The sequence below is a fragment of the Garra rufa genome, chromosome 13, assembly GCF_049309525.1.
Source record: "Garra rufa chromosome 13, GarRuf1.0, whole genome shotgun sequence".
Classification (NCBI taxonomy): domain Eukaryota; kingdom Metazoa; phylum Chordata; class Actinopteri; order Cypriniformes; family Cyprinidae; genus Garra; species Garra rufa.
In genome coordinates this window covers 21,736,670-21,757,543 of record NC_133373.1, presented here as the reverse complement: position 1 = coordinate 21,757,543, position 20,874 = coordinate 21,736,670, and the positions used below count along the sequence as shown (strand labels likewise).

General features: G+C 34.7%; 1 protein-coding gene across 5 annotated transcripts in view; it reads right to left on the bottom strand.

Moving 5' to 3' along the window:
* Positions 1 to 33: 33 nt before the first annotated feature.
* The window catches only part of myo6a (myosin VIa), a 58,740-nt gene continuing 37,899 nt past the window's right edge, over positions 34 to 20,874 (bottom strand). Inside the window, exons 20-35 of one of the 5 annotated variants that reach the window (XM_073816976.1) lie at positions 20,670 to 20,763; positions 18,331 to 18,461; positions 18,079 to 18,156; positions 17,612 to 17,741; positions 17,180 to 17,270; positions 14,618 to 14,768; positions 14,272 to 14,480; positions 10,744 to 10,822; positions 9,517 to 9,677; positions 7,303 to 7,341; positions 6,908 to 6,946; positions 5,546 to 5,649; positions 4,818 to 4,949; positions 4,665 to 4,694; positions 3,727 to 3,945; positions 34 to 854 (exon numbers count right to left, since the gene is read on the bottom strand). In XM_073816976.1, the coding sequence (XP_073673077.1) occupies positions 655 to 854; positions 3,727 to 3,945; positions 4,665 to 4,694; positions 4,818 to 4,949; positions 5,546 to 5,649; positions 6,908 to 6,946; positions 7,303 to 7,341; positions 9,517 to 9,677; positions 10,744 to 10,822; positions 14,272 to 14,480; positions 14,618 to 14,768; positions 17,180 to 17,270; positions 17,612 to 17,741; positions 18,079 to 18,156; positions 18,331 to 18,461; positions 20,670 to 20,763 (1,887 nt within the window). In that variant the 3' untranslated portion in view covers positions 34 to 654. The remainder of the gene's footprint in view (positions 855 to 3,726; positions 3,946 to 4,664; positions 4,695 to 4,817; positions 4,950 to 5,545; positions 5,650 to 6,907; positions 6,947 to 7,302; positions 7,342 to 9,516; positions 9,678 to 10,743; positions 10,823 to 14,271; positions 14,481 to 14,617; positions 14,769 to 17,179; positions 17,271 to 17,611; positions 17,742 to 18,078; positions 18,157 to 18,330; positions 18,462 to 20,669; positions 20,764 to 20,874) is intronic. The other 4 variants (XM_073816977.1, XM_073816978.1, XM_073816979.1 and 1 more) reach the window with 4 other exon arrangements.

Here is a 20,874-nt window from a genome sequence, read left to right as displayed (position 1 = left end):
CGGGACAATAACAATATCACAAGAAAAACTAAATCGTATTATTAAAATCATTATTTTTTATTAAACCTTTTTTCATTCAAAGTCATAATTTAGTTGTCATTATTTACCAGAGTTATTCTATTTACTGCTTTGTAGCTTTTGTAAATACTTTATGCAAGCATTTAAACTCACAGTGAATAACAAAAGAATAGTGTAAAGTGCTGAACAATATCAGTATTTACATCTGCATGTCATCTTTATTTCAACGTGAGATTGATTTAAATGTTAGGAAAAGACAGTTGAATTTCTCTAAAGGAACATTGCCGGTAAAGTACTTACGGATTACTGATATTCATCATATATCATACCAAAAAATATTACATTAAGTAAATTATATTAAGAGGCAGTTTAGAGGCAATTACACTGTCAAGACCAGCAGTTAAAGATCAATGAGATGATTCAATGCACCAGATATTCAAATAAAAACTAGAACAAAGGAGACAACTACGAAAACAAAAAAAGAACAAACCAAAAATAATGTCAAAAGACTAAAAAAACAAAAACCAAAAAGAATATTAAAAGTCTAAAAAAAAAAAGACAAAGTGAAAATCAGTGCTGGTTATGTAGGAGTTGGCAGACTTCCCTTATGCAACTAGAGCTGTGATGTGTGTGTGTTTATTTGAGCATGCTCTGCAGCATGGCAGTGGCATAGGTGGGTCGGGCCTGCCTGCTCTCGATGGCGTTTTTAAGGTACTGAATGCCTCCACAGCGTTCCCAGATCTCCTCAAACTGGCGGGGCAGAATCTCAGCACCCCGCTTCCGAGTCAAACCGGTCTCCTCCAGACTCAGCTCACACATCTCCATATCATCCTTACCTATGCACACAAAAACAGACACTCCACATTAGGAACCAAATTGGAATGAAGCGATATATTGGCTAATATCAACTATTTAGACTTACCAGTGCTCACACAGCTACAGTGCAAAACACTGATGTTCTAATCAAAGCAAAATATAAAATGTGACCCTGGACCACAAAACCAGTCTTAAGTAGCAAGGGCATATTTGTAGAATTAGGCAAAAATACATTGCATGGGTCAAAATGAAAACTGTTTTTTTAATGCCAAAAATCATTTGGATATTAAATAAAGATCTTGTTCCATGAAGATATTTTGTAAGTTTCTTACCGTAAATATATCAAAACTTAATTTTTAATTAGTAATATGTATTGCTAAGAACTTCATTTGGACAACTTCAAAGGCGATTTTCTCAATATTTCGATTTTTTTTGCACCCTCAGATTCCAGATTTTCAAAGATTTGTACCTCGGCCAAATATTGTCCTATCCTAACAAACCATTCATCAATGGAAGCTTATGTATTCAGCTTTCAGATAATGTATAAATCTCAATTTAAAAAAAAAGACTTTTTTGAGTACTGATAATTAACTTGTTCCAGATAGCACCAATTTCAGCAATGCTATATGCAAGTAATAAACTCATAAAAATGTATTTAATAAAGTAAAGTACAAATGCTGATGACTGTTAAAACACGTCATCATAGTCTTATGTGAAGGGTCCATTTGGCCAAAAAAATAGTGTAATAGATGTAATGAGTGATATTGCTCTACACTGATCTTTTTGATCATTTTGGAAAACTGGAAAATACTGATACTGTTACCATTACATTGAATATCTTTATCAGAAACAAAATTCACTGATACCAACATCTTCTCTAAAGAGAAAAAGTAATGCTGTGAGCAATGAACAGCAATGAACTACAACTGTGTTTTAGTGCCACGTAAAGAAAAAAACAAACTAAGATTACAAAATTTAAAGTTGTAATATTTCAGGAATTAAATCAAATTATGAGACTAAAGTTCAAATATTATGAGAATAAAGTAAAAATACCACAAGAGTAAAGTCAAAATACTATGAAAATAAAGTCTAAATATTTTAAGAATAAAGTCTAAATATTATGAGAATAAAGTCGAAATATTACAAGAATAATGGCAAAATATTACTAGAATAATGTCGAAATGTTTCGAGAATTTAAATCGTAGAAATTAAAGTTATAATATTTTGAGAGTATAGCCTATATTGCGCATGCAAAGGCCCAGATTGAGAGCACCGGGAGACGTTGACAGACCACCAGAATTTTTTTCAAATAGTGTTGTGTCCGAGCGGTCGCATCATCTTACTGGGATGAGGAAGAGTGAATTTTAAAGACTTGCGGAAACAGCTTAATATCAAGAATATGATATTTATTAACAGACTGAACAGGAACAACTTTTTATTTAGCTCACACACCCAATAGACATTCCTTTGGGTGGCGCCAGCTCTCTTATTAAACCCTTTTTAATACACTACAAATATTTTGATTATTAGCAGAAATCATACCTTGTGTCATTCTTACGAGGACAGTATGCTTGGAAATAATACTTAATGTCTTCGATTGCATTCGTTATTTGTAACATAAAACAAAGTTAAAATCAGTTTTAACACAAAACACAAACAATGCGCCCTAAAATAATGTTTTTAAAGCTCTTTAATGTGCCGTGACAGATCACTGTATTCATTTGAAACAATTCATTCAATTATGTTCTCTTTGTGAAAATTCCACCACCTACTCCACAAAAACATCTGTAGCGTCCAACCTTTCATTTCTCACGTGTATTTAATTAAAAACAACAAAACGTTCTAAAGGTTGAAGTGGGCTTGTTATATATGACACAGGTTATATTAATGTCTTTTCTGAGGTATATAACTTTAAGTGACTATTCACAAGCTGATTTATTTGCGGTATAATACAGTAAATGATTAAACATTATAATTAACGTCTTCCATTAAGTATTTGCAGCGTGCCAGCCACCCAGTAATCGCTATAATTTTGTGCTTTGTTGCTTTTAATATAGACCTAACACAACTCAGCGTTCAAATTCTGTCAATTTTAAATACAAATTATAAATGTGTTTTTCCTCTTTATTTCAAGTTTATAGCAAGATATAAAAGTGAAGGAATATCAGAAAGAATGGAGAACAAAATATAGCCTAATTTAATTAAACAAATGTCTCATTACTGTAATCGGAAAGATGATTGATATGGCGTTATTTTAATGACAAATGTCGAGAGCGCATTATTGTAGCGCAAAAGCATATTAATATCATGAGCGATGAGAGAGATTTGCGAGTGTGCAGAACAATGTTTGAGCGCGCGTGCACTCTCTCTAAGCGAGAGCAGTGAATATCTGAGAGTGTGCGTCCGGTTTTGTGCGAGAGCAAAGGAAATCCGCGTGCGAGCAGAGAGATTTGTGCTCCCACATGATATTAATATGCTTTCGCGCTACAATAATGCTCTCGACATTTGTCATTAAAATAATGCCATAGATTGACTCTCATGCTGCTTAAACTGAAGCGAATACAGCAGTATTTTCCACATTAAAGAGTGCGAAAAACCCACTACTGTTAGACACTGTTTGTATTTCTAAAGATTTTGAAAGCTGAGACTCAATCTGGCCCATTTGCATGTGTAATAGGCTAGAACATACTCTCAAAATATTATAACTTTAATCTTGTAATTGCTACGAACTAATTCTCGTAATTTTGACTTTGTTCTTGAAACATTTCGACTTTATTCTCGTAATATTTTGACTTTATTACCGTTATCTTTTTTTTTGATGATTTTTTGAACAAATAATGAACCAACATCTTCAAATGAAAGAAAAATATTTGAAGTGAATGTGAATCAGACCTGCCACCAGCAGAATGGGTTGTTTATCTGGGTGTAGCTCCATCTGTCTGGCAATCCAAGGTCCATCAAAGTGTGCGTACCACCATCCTTTCTTCTTGTTCTGAGGATCTTTGTATTGGTCTCCTGGTCGGATGAAGGGAATGCGAAAGAAGCGTTGCTGTCTGTTCATGACGATCTCTTGCTGCCGAGGCATTACAGGCACAACTGGGTTCTGCTGGGCTGGAGGAGGATGGGATGACAGCAGTGTTAATAGTGTTTAAAAAAACAACAACAACATGTGACACTAAATACTGAAGCAATAATGCTGAAAATTCAGGTTTGATCACAGAAATAAATTACATTGTAACATATATTCACATGGAAAACAGTTCTTTTAAACTGTAATAATACTTCACAATATTACTGGGGGCAGCCGTGGCCTAATGGTTAGAGAGAGTTAGAGAGTCGGACTTGTAACCCAAAGGTTGCAGGTTCGAGTCTCAGGTCCAGCAGGGATTGTAGGTGGGGGGAGTGAATAACCAGCACTCTCTTCACCCTCAATACCACAACTGAGGTGAGCCCCTGAGCGACTGCAATGGCTGCCCACTGCTCAAGGTGTGTGTTCACTACTGTGTGTGTGTGCACTTGGGTTAAATGCAGAGCACAAATTCCTAGTATGGGTCACCATACTTGGCCTCACTTCACTTCCTTTGGTGAGCATAAGAAAAATAGTAAAAACTAACTTTTCAACAGTAGCATAAACATATATTTCAAAAAGTTAGGGAAGCAGCAGGAAAAGAGGGATATTTTTTTACTGTAAATATTGTTTTCTATTGGCTTTGTTAAGTGAGTGAGTTAGGCTAATTATTGGATTTTTTTCTCTTTTTATTTCATTAGGTCCTTTAGTCATGCTTTGGGGAGTTAGTTAGCTGTTGATTTATATTTTTGGCCTTACTCACCTAAGAAGCCTTGGCTTTCAATTATGTCAACTATTAAAAAAAACCCACACAAAAAAAATTATTTCTGTCTACAGTATTTAATTTGCATTTAATCCTAACCCTAGATCCGGACAATCTCAGTTATTCGAGGAGATCTCCAGGTGGATTTCTTACCATAGTCTGTGATGGCTTTTGGTACTCTCTGCTCATCTTGAGCATTGCGTTTCTTGTTCTTTGACTTCCACGCGTGATAGACCTTCAGTCTGCGGTGAAACTCCTCACGACACGCAGCTAACAACTCGATATCTAGATAGATATTATGAAAAAAAGACATTTACATTATCCACATTTTTACCCATCAATACAGAATTAAGTTCATTTTAAGTTTATAATAATGTGTAAGTAACAAAAGATAACAACTATTTTTTTCAGCAGATTATGTGCTATGTTCCTGTTTCATAAGCATCAAAAACCTATAAATAAAAGGTTTTATTATATTATTTAAAACTAAAGGTAAAATCTAAAATGACGATTTCAGATTCAAGTTGCAAATCAAATGTAAGCAAATTAGTGACATTGGGTTTGATACTGAGATGGTCAGATTATCTTTCTTATGCTGAAACACACAAGATGTTCTTTAAAACTTCAAATGCTGGATCACATGATCATAAAGTTTTGCCTAAGCCTGCTTGAGTGCAAAATCAAAACAGTAAATGCTGTATTTCATGGACTTGTTGTGCTGAACATACAAGTGGTAAAGAGAAAATCTGAATGAAATTGGATAAGAAAGCAAACAGAAGCAAATTGAAATTTTCATGTAAACACAAATCAAAACAAAAAAACAAACAAACAAATAAATTACATTCAAATGTATTGATGGAAACAAATAAAAGCTTTCTTACCACAGGATGTATTGATAGCATCTCGTAATTCAGCATATTTCCACTTGCTGAGTTCAAATTTCTTCACATCAGCTTGAGCATTTGTGGCAGCCACCTGTGGAGCTCTGAACCCATTAAAAGAAAAAAAAAATCACAAAAAAAAAACAATTATTAAAAAAAAAATGTGCTTACAATTTCCTACTGATCTGAGACGTCTCATTGGAGCTACGCATTTGACATTTCTTACTTTGCAACTGGAGCTGCCTTGTACAAAAACAACAATGATCTCAACTTATCAATTAAAATGTAAAACGAAAAAAGAATTTACTTGACATGCAATTAAAAAATTACTCCACTTCCAGAATAAAAATTTCCTGATAATTTACTCACCCCCATGTCATCCAAGATATTAATGTCTTTCTTTCTTTCTTTAGTCCGAAGAAATTAAGTTTTTTGAGGAAAACATTACAGGATTTTGAACATCTTGGATGACATGGGGGTGAGTAAATTATTAGGAAATTTTTCTTTTGGAAGTGGAGTAATCCTTTACAAAACATCCTGATTTATATAACTAAATCAAACACAAGATAATAATATTATATACAATTTGCTAGAAAAATGTCTACATTTAATTGAGAGAGACTGATTGTATCAGAGATCTGCCAAAGAAAAGAGAAATTTAAACAACAACATAAATAACATGGAAATCAATTTCAGAAAAATAACAAATCTGCATTAGTGACCCTGGACCACAAAACAAAAAAGCTTTTAATTGATGTATGGTTTGTTAGGATAGGACAATATTTGGCTGAGATACAAGTATTTTGAAAATCTAAGGTTACAAAAAAAAAAAAAAAAAAAAATTCTAAATACTGAGAAAATCGCCTTTAAAGTTGTCCAAATGAAGTTCTTTGCAATGCATATTACTAATCAAAAATTAAGCTTTGATATAATTACAGTAGAAAATTTACAAAATATCTTCATGGAACATGATCTTTACTTAATATCCTAATGATTTTTGGCATAAAAGAAAAATCAACAATTTTGATCCATACAATGCATTGTTAGCTATTGCTACAAATCTACCTGCTACTTATGACTGGTTTTGTGGTCCAGGGTCACATTTAGTTCAATTACAAGGAAGGAACATTCATTCATGAACAGAAGTAATAAAAGCACAAGTGACTCTGGATTAATTTGATTAACAAGATATTGTGTGAAATATTGTGATTGGACTGAGGATCATCAGAATTATTCGGATTTTCATATTCAAAAAGATAGTTTCAGACTTCATCAAGGTCATTTTGTTTTTAATTCAGTAGATTTCAGTTTGATTTTTGTTTGCTTATATCTGTAGTTCTAACAACAAATCCTTCTACCCACCGAGCCAGAAGATCAGACATTTCCTTGGCCATTTCCTCCCTAAAGGACATGATTATTGGACCACGGTACACATGTTAGAATATGGGATCATCAGTAAACTGCTTACAGGATATTCCATTTGTGCATTTGACCAACTAGTATCCAATAAACTGCGGCATAATTACTGTTTTGAAGTAAATATGTCGGATTGTCATGACTTATGGTGATTGTCTGCTGAGACTGGTACGACTCTGTTTCAAACCCCAGAGACCGAAACAGACAAGCTAGCTAGATCTATTTTCTTTTTCACAAAAAAGTTTAAGTTTCATGGAAAGTTTGCAAAAAATAAGTTTAAACTAATCTAAAAATGATGAGTAAAGAATAAAGATTTAAATAGGAGACAAAATGTAACCTACATGGTCAAGCTCTTGAGTTTTTGTGGTGGTGGTGCAACACTGTAAAAACAGACAGGAAGAGCATTAAATAGAGTGACGGAGAAACTAATCAGCTCAGCTCAAAATCCCACCACCATTAATGCTTTCTAAGAATGTTCCAGATTCAAGACAAGGAAAAGGGGTCAAAGCATGAGGAATCAAATTATGCTTGACATTTTGGAATATTTGAGTTGACAGTGTGACATGTTGAAAACTGTTCTTAATATTTTGATACACGATTCTTTTTAACAACATTCTTCCGCAATAGAAATCTTTTGTAACATTCTAAATGTGCTAACTTTTGATCAAATTACATTAGTTCTTCAGAAAAGACTTTAATTATTTGAGCAATAGTTGTCAGTGGATATCTGGTTAAAGGAGTTCACTTCCGGAACAAAACTTTAAAGATAATGCACTCAACACCTTGTCATCCAAGATGTTCATGTCTTTCCTTCTTCAGTCGTAAATAAGTTATTTTTTATGAGGAAAACATTTCAGGATTTTTCTCCATATAGTGGACCTCTATGGTGCCCTGAGCTTGAACCCTGAACTTCCAAAAAGCAGTTTAAATGCGGCTTCAAATGATCCCAAATGCGGTTGTAAACGATCCCAGTCGAGGAAAAAGAGTCTTATCTATCTAACTCCCATCTCATTTTCTCCCTCAACTTCAAAATCATCCTACATCGCTGTTTTACCTTTTTTGTTAAGGGTGTTTGATCTTCTTTGCATGTTGACTTCGCAAACACTGGGTCAATACTTCTGCAGCGATGTAGGGTGATTTTGAAATGATTTTCGAAGTTGAGGGAGAAAAGTAGATGGGAGTTTTTCGACATACCCTAACAGTTCAGGCAGAGGAAGACCAGACGAGCGTTTGAGGTTACAAAAGTATATAAATTGTCATTATCTGTTTCGCTAGATAAGACCCTTCTTCCTCAGCTGGGATCATTTACAAATGTATTTGGGATTGTTTGAAGCCGCATTTAAACTGCATTTTGGAAGTTCAAACTCGGGGCACCATAGAAGTTCACTATATGGAGAATAATCCTGAAATGTTTTCCTCAAAAAACTATTTCTTTACGACTGAAGAAAGAAAGACATGAACTTCTTGGATAAGTACATTATCTGTAATTTTTTGTTCTGGAAGTGAACTTCTCCTTTAAAATCTGGTTCTGCCTTTGCAGTTGACTTTCATTATAAGTGTATTACAGGATATGTATTTTTTTATTGTTTTTACTCACAGATGCAGCCATTAAAGGATTAGTTCACCTTCAGAACAAAAATTTACAGATAATGTACTCACCCCCTTGTCATCCAAGATGTTCATGTCTTTTTTTCTTCAGTCATAAAGAAATTATGTTTTTGGAGGAAAACATTTCAGGATTTTTTTCCATATGTATGGTGCCCCCAAGTTTGAACTTTCAAAATGCAGTTTCAAAGCAGCTTTTTTTACCTTTTTTTTTTTTTTTTTAAAGAGCGTTTGATTGTCTTTGTATGTTCATTTTGTAAACACTGGGTCGGTACTTCTGCAGCGATGTAGGGCGATTTTGAAGTTGGAGGAGAAAATAAAATGGGAGTTTTTCGGCATACCCTAACTGTCTTGACCCAGATTGCACAGACTACGCATGCGCATTGCAGAAATTAGACAAGATGAACATTTGAGGTTAAAAAGTATATAAACAGCCAGTCGTTTCACTAGATAAGACCCTTCTTCCTTGGCTGGGATCGTTTAGAGCCATTTGAAGCTGCATTTTGGAAGCTCAAACTCGGGGCACCATACAAGTCCACTATATGGAGAGAAATCCTGAAATGTTTTCTTCAAAAAACAATTTCTTCACAACTCAAGAAAGACAGACATAAACATCTTGGATGACAAGGGGTTGAGTACATTATCTGTACATTTTTGTTCTAAAAGTGAACTAATCCTTTAAGTGAAACTTGCATTAAACCCAGAACATTCCTTTAACCTGCAGCTGTTTGATTGACTGTGTTTGTAGGACAAGAAACACTTCAACATTTATTTAAAGGCATGTGTAATGATACATGTATATTGTCATTTATTTTTATGTATAATGTGTTTTTTCCTCAGCCCATTGGAGTCAGTATGATGTAAGATTGCTCTATGGGGCATATTTGGCTGTTGATTGTTCTGGGTAAGCATATCTGAAGGCATGATATTTGCTGAATAGATGCAAATACCTGCGCAGTCCGGCTTCCACGGGCACCTCCTCTGGGATAAGCTCAGCCTCGCTCTGAGCAATCCGTAGGGCCAGCTCTCTGTCTCGTCGCTCTTGTTCCAACACAGCCTGTTGGGCCGTCTCCTGCTCCCTCTCTGCCTCCAGCTGCATCTCCATCTCCTCCTGACAAACATGTCAACAGTGACACACGTCACAAATCGAACCTGCTGCTCTATCAAAGTCTCATTACTACAGAAAGGCCTGTTTACACCAACACAAAAATGCAGATGACATTTACTGTACAGGTTTTCAAACTGCTATTCAGATTTGTTTGCATTTGCTTAGCAATCCCTCGTCAAGCCCTGGCTATATGACACAGGAAATTATCATATGGAATGAAATTAGCTGTTTTCCACAAACATGAAAGGCTAAATAATCTTATTCTCATAGATGCAAAAACACATTTGTGACCTTGGACCACAAAATAAGTCGCTGGGGTATATTTGTAGAAATAGCCAAAAATACATTGCATGGTCCAAAATTTTTGATTTTTCTTTTATGCCAAAAATATAAAGATCATGTTCCATTAAGAGTTTTTGTAAAATTCCTACTGTAAATATATCAAAATGTAATTTTTGATTAGTAAAATGCATTGTTAAGAACTTAATTTGGACAACTTTAAAGGTGATTTTCTCAGTATTTTGATTTTTTTGCACCCTCAGATTCCAGATATTCAAATAGATGTATCTCGGCCAAATATTGTCCTATCCTAACAAACCATACATCAAAAGAAAGCTTATTTATTGAGCTTCCATATGATGTATACATCTCCGTTTTGTAAAATTTAACCTTATGACTGGTTTTGTGGTCCAGGGTCACATTTTTGATAACAGCAATTCAAAATACACAGCTGTTAATAAACATTCCTGGCCAGGAAATTCTGACCTATTGGCAGGTGTAATATGTTAATGTTAATTTCAGCATTTACTAAAGCATTATTAAAATCACAAATAGTGTTTGTTAACATTTATTAATGCACTGTGAACTAACATCAACAGACACTAAACAAAAAGTAATAAATAGTGTAATAAATGTATTGTTCATTGTTCATTTATGTTAGTTAATACATTAACTAATGTTAACAACTGACACCTTATTGTGAAGTGTTACTGATTAATTTGAGACTCTGCTTAGGGGGTGAACGTAAAGGGGAAATGCAAAAGAAATAAAGCGACAAAGCTGAGGTCACCTGCAGTCTCCTTTCCTCCTCCTCTCTTTTCTTGCGCTCTTCCTCTTCCTGTTTCCTTTTCAACTCCATCTCTGCTTTCCTAAAACAGACAAACAGATAGAAGCTTCAGCTGAGCTGGAGACAATAATATCAGAATTAGTGACACATTGTCACTAATTTTCTTCCACATTGTGCTGTTTATCGAAGTGAAATGAGTTATCAGAAATGGAAAAAACGTAGGGTGGGACTATCCACATTAAAGATTAATCAGACTAAATGATTGAAGTGAAGGAGTGGAAGTCGGAAGACACCATGACCTTTTTAGAAATTAATATCCTTATTAATTTTTACACATTTTTAGTAGATGATCTAGTTCATAAATCAGTGTTCAACTCTTAATATTATATGTTGTTGACATTAGTAGTGACTAGAATAGATGCCTCATAGAAAATATTAAACTGTGTGCCAAATGTGTTTTCTGTCTGTTGAAGTTCTCTTTTCTCAGAGACCCGAGATCACACCTCAGGAGGTCAGGATGACCCTCCTGATTATATGAGCAGCTGTAACCAGGACATCTGTGATTTGGGACATCTATGACATATGTTCTTGATATTCCTTAGTCTTGTATTAGAGAAATCTTGTTGATTCGTCTCCATTTTTTTTAAGAGGCTAACTGTTTAAGTGTGTGTGTTCAACCACACTGATAAAGAGTCTTGCCTGGCTAAGACAACCTTGAAGATAGATAAGGTCTCTATGTGTGAATTTGTGTGTGTGTGTCAGCCTCTGTCTTTAATATCAGGCGTGATGGCGGAAAGACCATCCTGAGGAGGTTCTTGCCATTTGTTGATGTTGCGGGTCTTCTGGAGACAGCCTGTTGTGTCTGACCTCTGATCTTTGTCGCCTGTGTAATCACTTGTTGATAGCTTTGATTTGTCTACCATATGTGGAAAATTTTACAGTTATCTAAGTTTTTGACCAATCAGGATCTTCCTAACCTATGCATTGACGTAATTAGCAACCTCTGTTAGAGTATAATTACTGGTGTTTTGAACATGTACGCAGGGCGGCCTACGAACTCTATCGAGAGTGTTGAAGCTGACTTCTGCTGATGAAACTGCAAACTATTTTCTTCAGTAAACATGACTTCGATTGATTGAATCTTTGACTCCTGGTTTTTGTTCATCATATCTGGTCCTTGTGTGTTTTTACTGTAAAATTCCCCTTACAGAAGAAACCTGGTATACATCACCAGAGAAAAGCCAGCCATTTCATTAGAAGATTGAGTTGATATTTTAATTTAAAAAAATTATATATATATATATATATATAATATATATATACAGTTGCAATCAAAATTATTCAACCCCCCTGACCTGCAAGACATTTTTCTGCAGAGAACAACATTTTGTGAAAACAATTATCAATTCAACAAAGGCATCAGTAAACTATTAAAGAAAGTTTATTAATACACTTTTGAGTAATTCTGAGAACGTAAGTTGATGAATAATGAAAAAAAAAATCGAATTTGCTCTAAACATTTATGTTCAAAATTATTCAACCCCTGAAAGTAAATTTGGTGTAGAATCTTTTATTCTTTAAAACCACCAATAAACACTGCTTGGAAGTGCTTAGATGCTTCTGTCACCATTCTGCTGCAATCTTGGGCCATTCCTCCCCTGAAAAAGCTTTCAGATCACTGATAATCTTTGGTTTTTACTTTGCCACTGCTTGCTTCAAATTCAACCATGTATTTTCAATGAGAATTAAATCTGGAAACTGAACAGGCCACTTAAAAACATTCTATGACTGATTCCTGAACCAAGCATAAGTAGATTTGAACGTATACTTTGGGATGATTGTCCTGCAGGAAAGTCCATTGATTATTAGCTTCAGACTTTGCATAAAAGGCATCACAATGTTTGCCAAAATGGTCTGATACTTTAATAAATCAATGATATCCTTTGTATGGTCATGTTTTCCACTTACTACTACAGTAAAACAACCCCATAACAGGACTGGCCCACCTCCATGTTTGACGATGGAGATAGTGTTCTTCTGCTTATAAGCTTTGTCTTTTTTGCACCAGACATACTGCTGATCCATACATCCAAAAAGTTCTAGTTTGGACACATCACTCCATAAAACATTCTTCCAGCACTCCACAGGTCTATCCAAATGAATTTTGGCATGTTCAAGTCAGCCTTTTTGTTCTTCTTGGTCAAGAGTGGTATTCAGCAAGATTCCTCAACATGAAGACTACACTTGTCTAGTGTTCCTCTTGTACACAGCATTGAAATATTTTTCCTCCTTTCGTTGGGTCATCTTGCAAGTCTTTGGCTGTACATTGCAAGTTTTTCTCAGTTGATCTGATCAAACATTTTATGATATTGTGCTTTTTTGTTCAACAGCCTCAAAGGTTTTCTGGTTTAACACACTTTAATCTAACAAATACGGCTGCCAGCTGTGTCTCCAGGGACTAGTAATGTCTTAGAAATCTTCATGTAGTTTTAGACTTTCTAATATAGCAAACTATTTCTTCTCTATTGATTTTGTGTGAGCTTTGTTGACTTTACCATATTTGCTACTCACCTTCAGCACATGAACGGGCTAAGAGTATACTATGTGTAACACCCCAAGCTAATTCCATTTTTAATAAGTTTGTAAAGGCTTAAGACAATTTTTTAAGACAATTTTGTTCTTTACCATAAAAATAAAACAGCTTAAAACAGCAATGTTGAATAGGGGTTGAATAATTCTGACATAGCTGTGTTATTAAAAAATCCTATAACTCAAAAACATTACATTATATATTGACATTATCACTTTTTAATATGCCAGAAAACTGATGTAGATGCAATTTAGTCCTGGATCTTCAGAAAGAGCAAAAATATTTGTAAAGTACTGCAGTCTCTGGGGGGGGTTGAATAATTTTGATTGCAACTGTATATATGTATATATATATATATATATATATATATATATATATATATTCAATTCAATTTGTACTGGCTACCATTTTATAGCTGCTCGCATAAAATTTAAGGCATTAATGTTTGCCTACAAAACCACCACTGGCTCTGCACCCCTTTACCTAAATTCATTACCTCAGACTTCTGTGTCCTCCAGAATCCGAACAGCTGAGTCCTTAGCCTTCTTCAAAAATCGTCTAAAAACACATTCTTCAATCTTTATTTGACCCTCTAACTCTAGCACCCTCTATTCTAATTCTATTCTATTCTACACAAGTTCTTGTTGTATTCTATCTCTATTAATTTACTTACTGCTTCTTTTCTTTAAAAAAAAAAAAATTAAATAAATAAATAACACTAGCTTCTCTGTTCGTGTTGAATCATATGCACTTTCATGACAGTTTGATGGCCCTTTATGATCCTTATCCACTTTTATTATATAGAAAATATTAGCTGGCATATCAATTAAAAAAAAAAACTCTTCTGTTTCACAGTAAAAGTAATCTGGGTTTGAAATGTCATGAGGGTAAATTAATGCATTTGATTAGACTGTCATTTGTTAATCCTGATGTATACTCACAGGCGTCTGTCCTGTTCATCTTGTTTACGCTTCTGTTCCTCTTCCTCACGTCTCTTCCTCTCTTTTTCCATTTCTTCTTGGATACGTCTCAGACGCTCCATCTCCTCCTCCTCCTGTTTCTTCTTCTGCATGGCACTGAGCAGCCCCTGTGAGCGTGTGACCAGAGCCTGGTGCTCATGGTCGATGTCTATGCGGGTCATTACAGTGTTCTAGAGAAAGAAGAAACATACATGATATAGTTCTTCACCTACAGCCCTTTTAGCTTAGAAGACGAACAGGGGTTTCAGGAATGTGTGCTGGACATGTTTGGGACAGTTTTGTTTTGTTTTTTATCTCAGATACATACCTTTATCTTATGTATGTGGGCATCGATAGAAGAATCGAGTTCCTGCATTTGTTTGCTCATCTCCTGTTTTCCCTCCTTTAGTCCAGACACCACCTCATTCAGCTTCTCCATCCTCATCTTTAGGTTACGTGCCTTCACCAGCCCTTCAATCCTAACACACACACACACAAAAACACATTAATGCTTTTAACTTCTACTCAAGTATTTCTGATGTTTTAACAGTTTTACATGCATCTGTGACATACTGATGATTACAACAGAAAATTATTTCAGCTACACTACTGTGCAAAAGATTTTGAAAGACATCACTTTTACAATTTATTGAATCAAATAAATTGCAGCAAAAAACGTAATTTAAATAACTATTGTAATATATTTTAAAATGTGATGGAAAAGCTAAATTTACTTCAGTGTCACAGGATCCTTAAGAAATCATTCTAATATGCTGATCTGATTTATTAATCAATGTTGAAAACAGTTGTGCTGCTTCATATTTTCAAGAAACCACTATACATTTTTCCAGAATTCCTTAATAAATAGAAAATTCAAACAAAGGCATTTATTTAAAAAAAAAAAATCATTTGTAACATTATAAACGTCTTTATTGTTAGTTTTAATTACTTTAATGCACCCTTCTTAAAAAAAAAATATCTTTAAAAAGTACTAATTTTACTAACCTACATGCGTTAATGTCGGAGTAGTGTGCTTTGAGATTTACCAAACAAAATGTAACCGTGCTTAATCTTTAATCACAGAAGTCTAATACCAACATTTAAGTGTTATAGTTCTATGATAAAAGCTTGATATTTGCAAATCAAATTTACAAATGTACCAAAGTTGTCTGCTAGACTTCTAGTAAATGTATTACTGTAAACTAGGGCTGCCCTTAACTAAAGATTTTTCTGGTCGACTGTTAGTCGCACGTTTATTAATAAACCAATAATGAGCCTTTAATTGCCTACATAGACTAATAAGCACTCAAGCGCACGCAAAAAAAAGTTTGCCACAGCACACCGGCAGATATAATAATTATGAATGTTTCTGGAAAAAACAGCAAGGAGACTGCATTAGCGTTTTAATAATTTATTGATAAACTAGTGCTTTCTTTGTTTTCGACTGTATGCATGTTTAATACAGATTACATAATCTGAAAATATTTATTTTCCATTTAAAATAATTAGTTTAAAAGTAGATATTTCACTCTCTACATATATTTTTCATGTCTGTAATGCAAGTATGCACAGAGTTTCAAGTTCACAGAGACCGAGACGGCAGAAAGTGCATCCTGTTTGGTTTCATTATTTTACAAAAGTGCAATGATTCGTTGTTATTGTGAGGGCACTGCACACAAATAAACAGAGTCCTATCTGTATTTTAAGAGCAAGTGACCGCTTCCGAAGTTCAGCTTCCACACTCACGCTTGAATATTTCTAGGTCAACATTAGATTGAGCGGGCATGTAAAGTTGCTAATACATACATCTTTTAACCCTCTGGGGTCTGAGGGTGTTTTGGGGCCTTGAAGAAGTTTTGACATGCCCTGGCATTTGTGCTTTTTTCAGTATCTTAAAAACATATGAATGGTTAAAGTCAGATTACATTGTAATCAGCACATATTGGGCTACAATAATATGCAAGCAACATTAATGTGCATGTTTGTGTTTTTGAGAAAACTACGTTTATGCGTGGTTATTGAAAATCTAAAGTTTTGAAGTCACTGAAATAAGGCCATGAAGCACATACAGGACATTTCTTTACAAGACTTTTGATAATTGGATGTGGTAGGCTAGAATTTTTTCAACCAAATGATGTGAAAATAATCTCGTTCACTCGTTCAGAGAAAACAGTATATTGATGTAAATTTTATAAAACATGTTTTGTGATCGAAAGGGATTATTCATAGGTGTGGCAATGACCCATGAATATTTAGCAATTCACACCTGAGAGACAAAAGAGCCCTCCCTAATGGCCCCATCAATGACTGACTTGACTATAGCAGGTAAGGAAACAATGTGAGAAGATTCAGAGAATGGAGTTTTAGATTATTTGTATTTTATTTACTACACTGTATAACCAAAACATACATAATGAAGGTCAAAGACACATCATTGAGCTCCCTCATCTAACCACACAGATGTGCACAGACTTTGTGGCATTTCTGAAAACTTCTTCTGAATTCTGTTCAACAAATGAAACTTAAAGGTAAATCTTACCTGCTATTTTGCGTGCACACAAAAAAAGTCAAAAACTTGTTTTACACTAGAATATCAGTGTAGTTGAACATCTCAAGTTTCTAGTGCTCTCAGAGGAAAACAGTTTGAAAGCTTAAAAGCTTTTTTTTTTTTGTTCAGATGTCCTGTTCGATGTACTGTATTACTGTCACAGACTGCGTGATTTGGCCACTTCCTGTTGATTTTTTTTTTTCTGCGACTAAGCGACTAATAAAATTTTGGTCAACCAAGCCTCTTCTGGTCGACTAATGGTTAGTAGACTATAGTAAATTCTGGCATTCCACTATTTTCCATCAATAAGAAATATTGAAGAGGAGAGGAAGTGCCACCCACCGTGGTTTGTGTTTCCTCTTGCACAGCCACATGCGAACAGTCTTCTGCATCTGGATACACGCTTTGGCTCTGTACAGCATCTTGTTCTTCACTGAAAGAGCAAGAAGAAATCGTTAAACAAAAACTCAAATTGAAGGTATTTGAAGATTTTCATTTTAGTCCTTTACTTTTTTATTTACTGCTTGTAGTTACTCTTATGTTTATTCCTGTATTTATTCTTATATTGTTTTATTTCAATTTTGTTTTCAAAAGCATCCAACAAGTAGACAGAATACAAGGGAACTCCTTCAGTAGTGTTTAAAAAGCATCCCAAGAAGCATTTCATGAGGTTGAAGTCTAGAATGTGCAAAGACTGAATCTAAACAAAGTTTTGACCAATAGGTAATTTTTCCCCTTTCTAAAAGATTAAGAAACAATCAGTTTGTTACGTACATTTAATGACGGACAGGGCACACCACTGCACCTTCTTCCAGCGGCTGCAGATGAGCCATTTATTGACACGTTTCACCAGCTCAGCCAGATGATCTGGATCTGACTTCATGATCTGATCAAACTCTGCAAACTGCGTAACATTAAATCAGCCAATAAATTGCATTAATTTATGGTCACAAGTACAAAAAAATTACTATTATCAATATCTACCTATGGATGAAAAAAGATGGTTGAATAAAAATTCAAATCACAATTAACAGTTGGATGGGTCCAAAAAATACATTTGGCAGATTGAACATTGTGATATTATTAGGATCCTTACAATACTTTTGTTAAACTTAAACTGTACTAGATACTAGATTTTCTTTAGCCAGACATATTTTTTACTTTATTTTGGGGTAAACTATGACCTGCACATTAATGTCACATTAAATAAGGAAATGATTCATATAAGGAAGATACATTACCTTTCCAGGTCTGAAGAAAACTTTTGTCAGACCAAATTTATAATCATTTTCATTCAAGCCGAGAGCTTTGAACAAAGCCTGTTGAGCAGAAAAAAAAATGCTTTTAGTAACTAAATGTTATACAACAGAGTGACAACTGTTACACTCAATAGTAGTTGTCCAAGTAGCGAAACCTTACCAGAACACAGAAAAACATCATCCTATACATGTATTTACACACTGACTGTGTTTGTGTCCTGATGTAACACATACCTTGCAGAAGAGTCGAGGGTCGAGCCGTGTCAGTTTGGAGGGCATGTACTGTTTATACATGTTGTAGAGCTCATGGAACGGCGCTCGTGAGGGGAAGCCACCCTGCATCAGATCCAGTACAGACACCATCCCTGAGTAAACAAACACAGAAATTCTCAAAGACACGGTGGGAGAACATATTCTTTGCTTGCAAATTCTGACTGGGATAGCGAAGACTCTTTGTCCCTTGACACTTAAATAATTTACAACCTTGTTGAATTTTAACTCTGTAAAGCCTGATAAGTTGAAATAATATTCTTAAATATGTACTTTTTGAAATGGAAATGCTTATTGAACCTTAGTCAAAATCTTAAAACAAACAAAATAATGCACGTGTGTTTTCTGTTCAGAATCATTTTGGATACATCTGTCTTAGTATCATATCATCTTATCATAGTATGATATAGTGAAAATATGAAGATCAATATTATTCAAAAGCCTAAACTAAGCAAAACATGCAATTTATTCTGACAGCATGTGAATTAATGAGATCTTTATAACTGTATCTGTATCTGTATCTGTATCTGACAATTTCAGACTACAGTAACAGACTACTACTACTACATAAAATGGATACTAATACATAAAATTGCCCTTTGACTAAAGATTTTTTCTGGTCGACTAGTAGTCATTCATTTCAAGCATTAGTTGACTATTAGTTGCACGTTCGGTGACACCAACTCATCTCTGCGGCAGTGAGATGCGCCTGTATGCATGTTTCATATGGATTACATAATCTGAGAATATTTGTTTTATATTTAAATTGATTCATTTAAAAGTATACAATTCAATCTCTATAAACATATTTTTAATGCCTGTAAGGCAAGTATACACAGAGTTTCGACGTTTCACGTTCAAGTTCACAGAGGCATCCAGTTTGCTTTAATTATTTTACAATAGCGCAACATTTCGTTGTTGTTACGAGTGTACACAATAAATGTGAATTTTGTAAATTTTCGCACTTAAAAAAATAAATACGACCTCACGTTATGTCAGTCGAGTTTACACACTTTCGTCCATCATAAAAAAAAAAAATCGGCTCAGGTTTGAGTTTTCGCATCCATAAAAAGCATTTTGACAGGAAAGAATGATGAATATGAAAACAAACAAACAAAAAAAACGCATACGAAAATTTCGGAGTCAGTGTGCAGTGAACTTCACTCTTATCTGTATGACCAAAAATGAGAGTATTTTAAGAGCAAGTGATCGCACCGGTGTTTCCATTTGTCATGAAGCAAGCGCGCTACTATTCAGCTTTCACACTCTGCACTTCATTTGACATTATTCAGACACTTGAATAGCGCACATTTCTCTACGGTAACATTAGATTGAGCTGCAATGTAAAGTTGCTACTACATACATTTATCAGATGTAAAGCCATATTTTGAAGTCGATAAATGATAGGTGAGCATTTGGATGTCCTGCCCGATGTACTATATTACCACAGCCGTTAACGATCTGTCCGTGATGGACTGCATGACTTCAGCACTTCCTGTGCTTTTTTTTCTGCAACTAAGCGACTAATAAAATTTTGGTCTATCCTCTTTTCGTCGACTAACAGTTAGTTAACTATTAGTGGGCTGCCCTACATAAAATGGATATAAATACCAGTTGTTACTCTTTATCTGTCAGTATTATGTCTTAGCAAGATTTAAAGATTTCAAATGTAAATGCTTTACGATCAAAGCTCTGTAGTTCTATTGTTTGGGGGTGGGAGGGGGTAAAACATATAATGCAATGCAATACTATGATGCATGGATAATTAAGTAAACCTAAGTTGCATGAAAAGTGTTTATTTTTTAAATATTACTAACAATTTTATTTTCTTAGGTCTATTTCAGTATCAAGATTTCACAGCAAGAAAAAAAACACTTTTATGCTAACAGTATAAATTATTAATCAGACAAAAGCTATGTACAAGATTGGGTACAACAGGTTTTTCAGCAAATATTTTACGGTAGGCTTCAAAGCATTAAATAGTAGGTAGGTGACACATTGCGTGTCCATGAGCTTCCCTCCCTCACTGCAACATAATAAATGCCACATTAAAATTTTTCATGTAGTCTTTTACTAATATGAAGTCATAAAAGCTGCACTCATAATAAATAGCTACTGAGATGCTGTTAAAATAGTTCTAGGTGGATTTACGCATGTCACACCTCAGGACATGTCCATTTGAGCTTGAACTTGAGCTTGAAAGTGCGAAGCAAAATCTTGTAAGATACAATGCAATGACGCTGGCAGCTCTGTGTAATGTGATGCAGGTGTGCAGGTAAATCATGCACCGTGTGTTTGCTAACCTGAGCACTGTAGCTGAGACAGAATCTGACCGCCCTCAAATTGATGGCTAACCATCTTCAGATTGGGCTTCACACAGCGGACAAAACTTGAACCCTGAAACACACAGCAGCAGCACATTCATGACCTGCTGTAATTCACAAAAACATGTTAGCTGTTTCAGCTAATGTATGTGGTAACATTTAGCATTGAGCTGAAACTGAAAAC